Below are 13,232 nucleotides of genomic sequence, written 5' to 3' on the forward strand. Positions count from 1 at the left end.
CTTGAAGTTTCTTACATAATATATTGTGGTTGACAGTATCGAAGGCCTTTTGCAGGTCTAAGGTTACCATACCTATGAGGTTCCCCATTGACATTTCAGTTCTCAGGTAATCGTGTCGGTTGAGTAAGATCTCCTAAAGCCCGATTGATAGCTATGGAGAATGTTGTTGTCATTAAGGTACTTAACTACTTGACAGTACACCGCCCTCTCTAGAATTTTGGATATTATACCGAGTATACTAACAGGCCTATAGTTGCTTACATCAGACCTACTATTGTTCTTGAAGATAGGAGTAACTCTGGCCTCCTTGAACCCCTCCGGTACTGTATTAGTGGTGATTGACAGATTTATGTGAGCAATAGGGGTTGACAATTCAGAAGCACCATCTTTTAGGGACTTAGACGGGATGTTATCCTGGCCAGTGCTCTTAGTTGGGTTTAACCTGCTTAGTTCTTTTTGAATAAAGTCATGAGATACACTTACTAGTTGACAACTGTTTGGGGTTGCCCCTTTATTGGTATAGTATGTTTAAAACTTATCAGTCTGTGTTAAACGTATTTGATGCAGCTGGTAGTTTACTTACTAGTGTTGATGCAACAGATGTGTAGTAGGAATTAAAACAATTTGCCACCTTAGATGTTTCGTGGCATACCTCGTTATCGATAGTGAGTACTATGTTAGACCTATCTACTGGTTTATGGCTATACCCCAACTGTTTTAGTTGTTGCCAGAGCTTTTTGGGGTTATGCTTATAATCTTCAATTTTTGAGCAATAGTGCTTTGCCTTTGCTCCTTTTATAAGTCTCTGCACTCTTTCTCACCCTTTGGAATTCATTTAGTGCTGCAATATTCTGTCTGTTTGCTTTAAATCTTTTTAGCAGCTGGTCTCTGAATTTCATATTATCTAATATCTCGGTAGTCATCCAGGGTTCAGTTCTTCGTTTAATCCTAACCTCTTTAACTGGTGCAATATTATAAAGGATGGTAGTGAACGTTGTTTTGAGTTTTTCCCAGGCATCGTTTACGTCCGTGCAACTTATCTCTGTCCAGTCACAATTGTGTAGCCTATTTACCAGTGTTTCTTTACTGTGGTTTCTAGTTGACCTCATTTTTATTGTCCTGTGTAGGCCTATCCCATCCCTAGTGATTATCCTGGTGCAGTAGATGATGAAATGATCACTAAGGCCTGTGGTAATGACGCCTGATTGACTAATACACAAATAGCCCGCACATAGAAGAGAGGAGCTTACGACGACGTTTCGGTCCGACTTGGACCAATTACAAAGTGTCACTAACGAGCAGTGGAGCAGGACGGGTATATATAGGCAGGAAGAGGTAGTGGTGGTAGTAGTAGTAGTAGTAGTAGTGGTGGTGGTAGTAGTGGTGGTGGTAGTAGTAGTAGTGGTGGTGGTAGTAGTAGTAGCAGCAGTAGTGGGGAATAAGGAGGACGAGCCAGTCAAATCCTCTCTTCTATGTGCGGGTTATTTGTGTATCGTTCCAGTCACGGTATTGTGCCTTTTTTTTGTTATTTACTGACTGACTGACTAATGTTCTCAGAGCGGTTACAGAGTATATGGTCAGTTGGGGTGGCTGAGAACTGTGTGATTCGGGTTCGTGTATTAATTAGTTGAGTGTAACTATTTAAACCTAGAATTTGCTTATACGTTTTGCATAGCCTGTTATTTTGCTGCTAAAAATAGATATTGAAGTCGCCCAGTATAATTGTCTCGTTATTGTTTTCAAGTCCCGACAAGACTCTGGAAAAGTCTTCTAAGAACTAGTCCTGGGTGGGAGGACGGTAACTAGTTCCTACTAAGATGGGTTTAGTCTTGGGAAGCAGCACTTCAAACCATAGAATCTCCAGTTTGTTATTTAAATCAGGTCTTGGGGTAGTAAGCCAAGTTATTTCTAATGTAGGCACATACCCCACCTCCCTTTCTGTTCCTAAGTGTTTTATATTGTACCCTTCTATTTTGACCTCGTCGTCAGTCACCGTATCATCCTACCAGGATTCAGAGATGGATATAACTGCCGCCCTAGTTTGGTTAGCTAGAATCCTAATCTCTGCCAATTTTGGAAAAAGTGATCTTGCGTTGACACTAATAAAGTGAAGGCCTGTTTTCATAAAACAATTATAATCAATATATGGCAATGGGTCATTTGTATTAAAATTAGGTAAATCAATGTCATCATTGCTAAAGGCTAATTGTGCCAAAGTGCATTTGTTACACACAAAATGAATTCTGGCACCGTTACTATAATTGTACATAAATCCATCATGCACCCACCCCTTACACATTTTACATAACGTGCCTTTTCTGTTTTTCTTGCGTACTTTAGTACAGTGTATGCATCTGTTTGGTAGTGTTTGAGATAATAATGGCTATATTGTCTCACATTGACTTAGTATGTGTGCATTACATATGGAGTTAAGGTTATTTCTAGCTACTAGACCGTCATTAGCACCGTCATTTATCTGTCTGTTTTGCCTCTGCACAATAGTTTGAGGTCCTGGATTAATTTGGATATCACCACTTAAGAGCGCTACAATAAGAGCTGTGTGCCACTGTTTTTGTTTGGGTATGCGGTGTTGCCATACCTTGCGGCGATAGTGACATTTACTTTTCTGGTAGGATGGCAACTGTTGGGCTTTTACTGTCCAGGTGCTATTACTCCATTCACCTTTTCCAACCCCCATGACTGATTTCTTTCTTCATAGAATTGCAGGAGAAAGATAAATATAATTATGGCAGCCTGTACCCCCCTAATGCCTGCCATTTTCACTCTTCGCTCTTTTACTCATATACAACAATATTTATTTCTCTTTTTCCCCTCACCTAGCAAACCCTAGTATCTGCTTTAGCAATCACCACTTAATCACTAGTAAATTTTCTACTTCAAAACCCTCTTCACTGCTCACTTTTCCCTTAACTTCACAAACCCCTTTCAGTTAACCCCTTATTTCACACTCCCCTTCCCGCCTCGCTTCACAGTCCGGGTTCACCTATTACACTTCTAACTCCTTTCCATTCTGGCAGGACCAGAAAGTTTTAATCAATGTTTTTTTTTTATCCGTCCAAATCCCCCTCAATTCCATTTATCGGGGGTTGTCGTGTTGTTGACTCCTGACCTGGTCTTCTGTCTCAGCCATTTTTAAAAGCATTGAGGGAAATAAATGCCACTTACTGTCTGGCTTTCCTTGAGTTTTATAGATAGATTTGTAGTTTTCTGCTATGATTCTCACTGTACACTGGTCAGCTGAATATAGGTCAGCTACTAAAACATTGGTTGGTATGGGTTTCACTGTGGTTGGTATGGGTTTCACTGTGGTTGGTATGGGTTTCACTGTGGTTGCTACAGTTGAAAGAACATGTAAAGAACTGCAACAACCTCAGTGTATACACACAGCTCGCGATGCAGAACAGTTCCACATTCTTAGGGTCTTTTTCACTAGGGAAGGAGGAAGGGCAGGTTAAAAAATGAAGGATCTTTTAAGGAAAATCTTCAAGCATTTGTATTAGGAAAAATAGCCGTAATAATAACAACGATGTTTACATAATTTAATGGTCATTTCGTTATATTTATTGTCTGTTGTTTAATATCTTTTCTATGCACCCTGTATTATTTCTGAATATGGTATAATATATTGTGATGAAATATAAGCGTCTTATTAACATAATTTAGTCCAGGGATCTAGTACAAATATTAAAATGTTGAGTGACGTGGCATCTTGATTGTGAAAGTCATTGTGGTTAGACAAGGTATCACCCGCTACATCAGTTACACAAGATATTACCTGTAACATCACAAGACAGCCACCATAAAGACTTCCAAATTTAACAAGTTTACCTACAGTGATCTTGTCACAATAAAATCTTTACAGAACTCTTCGTATGTCATTTGAGCAAACCATCATATGATCAGTACCCGTGTCAGGGGATAATCCTGACGAATATACTACAAACATCAGATAGGCAAGAAGGGATGCCATACAACATCAGCAGGAGTGGATCACTTAAACGCTGCCATGACAGCAGTCAGGATGCCCGTGGCACCTATGCCTGGCCCCAGGTGTCCCCTCGTACAGCCGAGCTTGCCAGGCAGTGGAAGGATGCCCGTGGCACCTATGCCTGGCCCCAGGTGTCCCCTCGTACAGCCGAGCTTGCCAGGCAGTGGAACGACTCCATAGTTAAGAACTGTGCTGTAGGCGACGAAGATGCCAACCAACCGCTTGAGAAGGATTCTTCGCCTCCTGTTGTGGGTTATCCTATACAAATTAACTTTCAGGATGTTCATAACAGAGGTGGTGACGCTGGAGACGGCGGCTGTAGGGATGCAAGAAATAGTGTCAACCCAGAATTGTTAACCTTCCACCGCCATACACCTGAAATGGTAGATATTTTGTAAGTATTAAGAATATTTACGGGGAAGCACTATAAACCCATGGATCTTTCAACGCCTGGGAAATAGGTAGTCAATTTTAATCAGGAAGCGTAGGATAGTTCCAATTCTTTGGATTAAGCCCCCTCCGCCTTTTCCGACGAGGCGCACCTCTTACAAGGTATGTAAATTACTTTTTCGTTTTTATTTGACGGCAGTAGCTACCTGTCCTCCGGCAACAGTACAGTCTATGCTGGTTGTCGTGTGCACGCTTGTATAAGGTAACGCATTAGACATCACGGATTACTGACTCCATAATAGAAAACATGACAACGAATAAATATGCTGTGATTATTTTTAGTTTTCTCATCCTTGTTGGCCTCTACGTTAGTTGATGCTTATTGTGCTGTCGGGTGTAAGTGACAAGGCGAGTGGCCAAATTTAGCATTAAACGGGTACCTCAAGTATTTAAAAAGAGGAGGAAGTCGGATAACAGTCATGAGGCCGAAAAACTGGAAGCCAAAAGAATACAGCAGTCTGTGTAGCAAACATTTTAATGCTTCCCGAAAGAAAATTTAAAAATTATAGAAATTTCTTATTGCATGATCTGAATTCACTTCGATTTCTGAAAATTTTGTTGCATTCAGTAAGCAGGTCAAAGTAAGAGTTGTCTGCTTTGAAGTCTGTATGAAGTATCCTTTTTCCACAATTTGTCGGTATCACGACTTAAGAAATCGTAATGACACGATTGCAAACAAACCATACCCCCGGCCGGGATTGAACCCGCGGTCATAGTCTCAAAACTCCAGCCCGTCGCGTGGCTAGCTGGTCTAGTGGCTAACGCGACGGGCTGGAGTTTTGAGACTCTATGACCGCGGGTTCAATCCCGGCCGGGGGTATGGTTTGTCGGTATCACCATACCATTTACAACCTCAGTCAAAGCATTAGGTAGATGTAAAGCAACAACACTTGGTGTGTATTCCCTGTAGTAATATGTAAGCTCAGAGAGCAGTGCTAATTCTTCTAAGGCTTGATTGACTCTGACTTAGTCATGTAACTGCAAAATCTCACTACATCTGTTCTCAGGTTCTTTAGACTATAAAATATAAATACAACAAATCGTGTACGCAGTGCTCGTTTACTAGGGCTGCCTTAGGAAAATGTGTGTACAAGTTATTGAGAGTATGAAAGGCAACACTTTTTTTTAGAGGGAGGGGAGGGAGGCCTTCGTCGCTTTATGTACAAGATTTTTTAAGAATATTTTTTTATTGGGTTTAGTTAGTAGTATATATGCACCGAGAAATGTGTAAAATGTATATATATGTCAGAATATGTAAAATTGGTCAATTAGCAAGAACTCGTTTAAAATCAACTCCTTTCTAAAATTTTCTCTTATACGTTTAAAGATATATATTTTTTCATTTATGTTAATGTTAAAATTAATAATTTTGTTCCAAAAGAACCTTAGAAAGCTTACCTAACCTTATTATAACAAGCGCAATTTAATATAGCCTAATCCAACTAAATATATTTTACATAAGTTTACAGTAATTTAATAATAAACAAACACAATGAGATATATTTTTTCGTTAGGTTCAGAATGAATTTTGCGACATTATTGCATACAAAAATATTCGCTTGCCTTATTCGGCAAGAAGAGTGTTGCTATTTAAACTAAAATAGCAAATTTTACCTGTTCGGCACGACACATGCACACAATTATGTAATAAATACGTATGTATATATAATATATATATATATATATATATATATATATATATATATTAGTATATACTTGACTGATGGACAGGTGAAATTCAGTCTTAATATTAGACTCTCTTGCCATCGATAGTTTTTTAAAAAGTTTTATGTACGTTAACCTATTGTTGTGGGTTCACATCTTAGGGTTGCTAGTAAAATTCCACTGAAGGGTCATCATGTGAATAAGACCCGCGTCAGGAATCACTTTCCATGTTTCCTGACAAATCTCGCCTTACCTAACCTACTACCTTAAAGGTTAAATTTAGCTTTATCATCACTCGGAAATATACAATTGTGATAAGACTGATATTTGCCGTTATTGCAGCAGCTAATTTACTGTTTACTGGCAACGTAATTGTACTTTAACTTATGATCTCAAGCTTCTCCAGAAGAGCACGATATATAATATAATATTGTTAAGCACTTCATTATAAGTTCAGGTTTGAAGTTCACAACTATAAAAAACAATCTGCTTGACTGGTGCGGCATAAAACATTGAAGGATAGGCTTTTGGCTCTACATATAAAAGTATTTTAGAGCGAGAGCAATACTGATTTACTGGTAATTAGAGTAAGATGAAGATGTAATGCTAATGCCAATGTTTAGAGAAACCAAATGAATTTTATTAAAATGATCGAGTTTTACAGCAAGTTTGAAGAAATAAAATTGAGGAAAAATATGAAGTGAATTATTATTTATTAGTAAAATATAATTCAGAACATGTTTAAATTATGGAAATTCTCCAACATTGATTGGGATATGCAATGGAAACTTATATTTTGGTAATAGAAAAAAATATTTAACAAACTAAATCAATCTAACTTTGAATCTAATTGCTAATATAGGTTAGATTATTTTTTTTTTTGAGGGGAGGGGCAAGTTTAAAAATGCGTTTTACCCATTTACAAAAATGAAACGATATTGCACAGTCCAGTTAATATTGGAGGATTTACTTAATGATCTATCGTTAAGCTCAAAGTAATCAGCTCATTAAAAATAGTAGGCCTTAATAAAGCTCTTGGGGACTGGGAGGCAAGCAGATTTAATTCAAGGTTTTGAGGGTAGCTCGAATTCCTTGGATCAAAACCCTTTCCCCAGCATAAAGGCACTACCTCACGGCCTTCACAGAAAGTGGGTATACTATGGTGAGTTTTGTACTACTGTGCTGCGATCAGATGAACTGTTGTGATTTTCATAAACCCGAACTTGATAATATCCATCTACAACTTCAATGTAATTTTAGTATATTTTTTTCAACATAGTTCTTAACACAAGTTTTTTTTATGAATCTGACCATGAAGCAGCATGATAGTTTCTTGGTGTGACCCACAGCAAGTCGTGCCATCTGCAGCACGGAGCAAGACCAGTGAAGATAGTACGAGCCAGCTACCAGTATGCGTATGATGAGACTAACACAGAGTACCTCGACTGTGTCAACTCCATGTCACATGGTAAGTCAGTCCCTGTCTATTGTAACTGTAGTACATGCTTATGTGGCAGTGCTCACCATGTACTCTCTAGATTTGAAAGAGCTTGGTCTCCAATCTAAAAGTTATCTTAGAGCGAAGTTTCCGCTCAGGAATAGTATATCACACCTACTTAAGTGTCATTCACTATCAAATGTGAGTAAATATACTGATAAGGTCATTGTTTTTATTATGTAAATTCCCCATTATCGAGTTGTGTAAGGAAGACAATTTTGGGCATACAAAGTTTTTTTTTTTATTCCCCCCCCCAAAAAAAAAGTAACCCAACGGATTAGTCTCTAGATTAAGTTGAATTAGGTTAAGCTTATCTTTAGTCTCATGCAATCAATAGTTTAACAAACCAACCAACTAATCACCATTTTGCGGATTAAAGTATTTATATTGCTAATGTACAGATGAATTACAGCAATGACCCACTGGGTGGTTAATGGGGTTTAAAGTCTATCGACTACCCTAAGGACTTTGCATAACCTATTCAGCACCAAACAAGAATACTTTTAAAGTGTCTGGGAATACATTAGCTTTGAATTCAGCCATTATTATATTTTCCAGTTGGACACTGTCATCCGGCTGTGGTTGAGGCAACGTCACTCGCGATGGTCACAGAAGTCGCCAGCAGCGGATGGGAGATTGATTTAGGTGAACCCAAGTACCCAAAAGATCTTCGTCAAATTCTGCCAGACCACTTAGATACATTCCTTTTCTGTAATTCAGGGTGAGTAAATGCAATATTATTGCTGTTATTAGAGTATTATTTATATAATTCACAAAAGTGTTAAGCCAAGAGGTAAATGTATAATTAGTCATAATACCGACAATAGTTATGATAATACCCGTATAGTTTAATAAATGCGTCATTAAGTTGGATGTGTCCAGTAACCTAGGTAAATATATGATGATAATATTGCTCCATAGATAAACAAGAATTTAAGCAACACACTGCTCATGCAGCAACTTACACCCAAAACAATTAAATACAAATAAGGCGAATGGGGTAGATAATATATGGAATTCAGTTTGTTACTAATTTTGAACTGTAGACCGTATTGTTCAGAGGTAGTAAAATAGCTTTAATATGCAACTCAGCTCTGGTTAAGAACATTACAGAGGTACATAAGGAGTCGAGGAACTGAGTCCCAACCTTATTAACTATGCATATTTTAGTAGCTATGTTATTAACTATGCATATTTTAGTAGCTATGACCTATTTGCAGAAACTATCTATTTAAAGTAATGGATTCGTTACACAACGAATTGTCACACAACCATTACAGTGAAGCATATGTAATAGATGCATTTTGTTCTAAGGGACTAGCCGAGTTGCTAAAGATAATTTATTTATTTTATTTCTTTCTTTTAAATGCAAGAAACGGGGATAACCTTAATTAAATTCGCCCTCACCCTCCATGAAGGAAAACGGTGAACTAAAGTTATGCAAATTTTGTACGTTTCGGTTTCTCATTTTGTAACAATATTAGCCGAGAACCTACCGTAACGCAAATAAAAGCAACTTAAAATATTGCGCAATTTACCTCGCCTATCTAAGAATTTACATATAGCAGTTTTCCTTATGGAAGGTTGGCGAATTTTCAGACGATTCCACAAAGGTTTTACTTAAAAAGTGGAGCCTCGGTTGTCGAACAAATCGGTTTATGAACCGATTTGTTCGATTTCGTTGTCGTGCATGGTCTTGGTTGTTGACCGACAGCGTTCGGATAACGTGATCAGTCAACAGCGTGGGTCTCATTCAGTATAGCGACTAACTCGCTTGCTCATGAACTTTTGCTGTGCATCTTGTAAAGGTAATGAAACCAAAAGTACGAAATTTGATGGAAAACTTACGGAATTACACTCGCGAAGTTAGCGATCTCGGCGATATTTAAGCATCGGCGATTTCACCAGTTTTAACTTTATTTTGGGTCAATTCTATTGTTCCAGTCGACCAAACTCGTAGCTATTTCGCTAGAACCTTTTATTCTATCCGATTGAGTACAGTAAACCGCCCATTTACCTATTTCAGCTACCCAATAAAGTGATCTGAAATTACTAATTTGGCCAATTTCACACAAAATTAAATAAAGGCCAGTTTCAAAATATGGTCCAATGCAGCATTCCTGGTACTAAAATAACATTTTATCTGCTCATTAGTTACGCCTCCAGGCCTCTTATATTACGCTTGCTTTTCATTTTGATTTTTTATACAGAAAAATAATTTACTATTATTCAGACTACTGCATAATTGTAATAATTGTGTAAATAATATCAGTGCGTTCGTGAATGCATATTAGATCCATCAGTTGACGTGTATTAGACGCTTGACATGATTTGTTTACTCTTGAACATCGGCAAAAATCGCTAATGTGAGCTCAATTTCAAACTACTTTTAGTCTTTAAGCCATTGAAAATCATCTCTATTTCTGTAAAATATCTTCCATTCTATCAAATGAAATCAACAAAATGAGAATACAACCATAAATACTATACGAAAATACACCGCAAAGTCGTTGTTTTAAACCAAAATCACGGTCGCGGTTTTTTTTTCTCATGCACTGCGTGCTGCAGGATTTTTTTTTTATACCATGCAGACCCATTCCTACATGTAGGCCTACCAGCTATCTTCCGCAAGATTTGAAGCAACGAGAATTTTTGCCATTAGTTCTTCTCTGACAGGTAAGAGGCAATTAAATTCTCCTTTACTCTACAGTATTTCAGTTAAATTTTCACTTAGTATTCATTTTTACAGTTTCCGTGTGCTGTTTAATTGTATACATTGTTTTATGTAGTAGTTAGTACAGTATCATAAATAAATTAGTCATTTTTGGTCTGGAATGGGTTAATTCTATTTACATTATTTTTGATGGGAAAAATTGGTTTACTTGTTGATCATTGTGGTTGTCGAACTGACATCTGGAACGAATTAAGTTCGACAATTGAGGTTCCACTGTATGCGTCCTTTAAGAAAGATTTAGGTTAGTGTTCTATAGATTTGCCTTATTTTAAGCTGGGGTTAACAAGGTACATTTCGGGGTTTGCCTCTGAAATATTGATATAGCCTCGTGTCTCCGACTTTAGGAACGTAGGACGTGAGAGGAGGGGAAGGGAAGTTGGCAGCTGCCAGGGAAAGAAGGGATTGCGAGTGGTCGGTGACCTCTAGAGATAGAGGAATCTGAGGGCAAAACAGTCGTTGCATCAAGGCACGGTAAGGAAGAATGGGAGTGCAAGCATTTCTGGTACTTTCGTGACTGTGGAAGGAGTCAGTTTCATGGAATCTGTCCGAAACTTGACCACGAGTTTGTGAGGTAGTAACTTTTTTTTTTTTCTTTGGAAGTTGCAACGTAGGTGCCGAAGTAGCAACTGAAAAGTGCTGGAAGTTAGCAAAGGTGACAGCTGGTGAAGAGGTAAGAATGTCGGAGGTGAGAACATCATAAGGGTTGAACTCTGGAATACTTGTGGTAGAAGCCATTGGCTGCTGAAGTTATCTGGCGACTCTGGAAGGGAAGGGCATGTTGAATTATCAGTTTTGACATAACTAGGTCACAGTTTGGTTATGTAACAAACCCTCTTTGCCCTTCAAATATCGCATCTCGCTTTTTCGCACGAAAGCGGAACACCGAGAATGAGGCATGTTCACCACCGTTAAATGAGAAGGTTGGTATCAAGTTGGATTATTGTCTGCTTAGCACGCTGGACATTACTTTTGCACTCAACATTATTGTGGTGTTGGTTTGTATTTTGCCCAGCATTTTCGACATTGTTAGGGCATTGGTTTGTATTTTGTCACTTTTAAGCATTAACCTGCAATGCTGAATAAAGAATGGGGGAACTGTAAGTGACGGCAGTTAAAGCCAAACTTGGCAATATTGCTTGTAAAGCATCTCTCTCCGTGAGCAAGACAAACATATGTTGGGAGTATAGTTCAAGTTGCACCATCGTATCTTTAGTGTATTCTCTGAAGTCTTGCTGTATTACTGAGTGTCGGAGGATAATAATTCCGCAGTTTGAATTGAGAAATGTATTGTGATAGCAGTGTCCTGATACTGTGGACCAGTGACAGTTTGACGGCCTGCTCAACATCATTTACATTAATACTGAGCATCCAGTTCTTCAGAGCATTGAATATGAAATGTCTTGGCTGACGAAGGTAATGAGTGTTTTGTCGATATTATAGTCATTAAGGTACCCCTAAAGATTTGTCTGGAGAGTGAAGTTTCTTCATTGTCATTTTTTAAGACGTCTTGCAGAGGATAAGTTTCCAGGTAGTTTCTTAGTGTGAACCAGGTATAGATTCAGCATTGCCACTAGTTTGTTGAAGTCTTTTGGCAGAAGGCCTCGAGTCATTTTCTTTTGGTATGATCCGTGAATCGTAGTTGTATAGTGAGGAAGCAGTTTTCATAGTCAACATAGTCCAAAGGTACCGAGAAGGGTAAGTCAACACCAGTACAGGGATTCAGCCAACAAGTGGTTGCGTGAAAGCAGTTGATGGCTGATAGTCCATGGTCGTGCTGGGGAAGGGGGAGCCTGCAGAATACGGTTCTCTCGTTACTCTTAAAGTATATAAAAAAGGGGGAGTCGGCTCAGAGAATAAACAAAAAGAAACCACGTATCCACCCTGAGCCATAGTCACCTCTGCGAGAGGTAGTGCTGTTGTTTCCTGGAAACTGCCTATTACACCTACCTGGTGCACAACCCCTGAATGGTGCTTCTAGTATTGACTGAGCAAGGCTTAGCAAAATTGCCTGTTTAAACAAGAGCAAGAACTGTGCAATTATGTTTCACCTAATAATCAGGGCGAACAGGAAAGAGTCATGAGTCGTAAAATTTAATTTGCCACCCCTGGATGAGCAGACATCCTCAGGTAGTACTTCCGCAGTCAAAGATCCTGGTAGATAGCAGCCTAATGTTTCGCTGAAGGGTCACCTGACATGCCCTAAAAGGACCCAATTTTCATTAGGTGCAGTGACACAACCACCACACAAGTCCTATGGTTTACTTTTTCTTCTTTCTAGGATCTGTTTTTCAGAGGAAAATATCTTCCCCCACTAATGAAATTAAGAGAATAGGGGAGGTTTGGGAGTAATAGTTGATTTGAGGAAAAGGTAAATGGTCAAATTCCTTAGATCAAGAACCCTTTTGCCATGATATGGAAATCCCCTTGTAATATTGCTCAGGTGCAAAACTTAATTTTTTTTAATATGCAAGTTAACTGTTGGGAAGGGAACGAATATTCTACTATCATTGATGGTATATATATTCTTGCCTTGCATTTTCACATTCTCAGGTCCGAGGCAGTTGATCTTGCTTTACAACTATCACGACTGTACACGTGTGGGACAGCTGTTATAGTAGTGGACAACGCTTTCCATGGGGCGCTTGATTCTGTCCACCAACTGTCTCCTAAAATCTACAAATCTAATAATATATGTAAGTTTTTTTTCTCTTCTCTGAGAGAGCAAAGTTTTAAGTTTCTATTTTACATGTAAATAACATATGTAATTAAAGCTTTAATTAGTTTCAGATCATTGATGTTAAATTTATCAAAAAGAAAAAGGGTTTAAGAAACTATGCACCGAGGGACATGACCTTTAAGTGTACGTATGTGTATAT

At 38.4% G+C, this 13,232-nt stretch overlaps 1 protein-coding gene across 10 annotated transcripts in view; it reads left to right on the top strand.

Annotated features, from left to right (window-relative positions):
- The window catches only part of LOC128702637 (5-phosphohydroxy-L-lysine phospho-lyase), a 140,176-nt gene that overhangs the window by 35,700 nt on the left and 91,244 nt on the right, over nt 1-13,232 (top strand). For 8 of the 10 annotated variants that reach the window (XM_070101882.1, XM_070101876.1, XM_070101879.1 and 5 more), the window contains 3 exons: nt 7,474-7,592; nt 8,181-8,343; nt 12,907-13,049. In XM_070101882.1, the coding sequence (XP_069957983.1) occupies nt 7,583-7,592; nt 8,181-8,343; nt 12,907-13,049 (316 nt within the window). In that variant the 5' untranslated portion in view covers nt 7,474-7,582. Of the gene's footprint in view, nt 1-3,328; nt 4,404-7,473; nt 7,593-8,180; nt 8,344-12,906; nt 13,050-13,232 lie in introns of those variants that run through there. The other 2 variants (XM_070101881.1, XM_070101875.1) reach the window with 2 other exon arrangements.

This window comes from Cherax quadricarinatus, chromosome 79 (genome assembly GCF_038502225.1).
Source record: "Cherax quadricarinatus isolate ZL_2023a chromosome 79, ASM3850222v1, whole genome shotgun sequence".
Classification (NCBI taxonomy): domain Eukaryota; kingdom Metazoa; phylum Arthropoda; class Malacostraca; order Decapoda; family Parastacidae; genus Cherax; species Cherax quadricarinatus.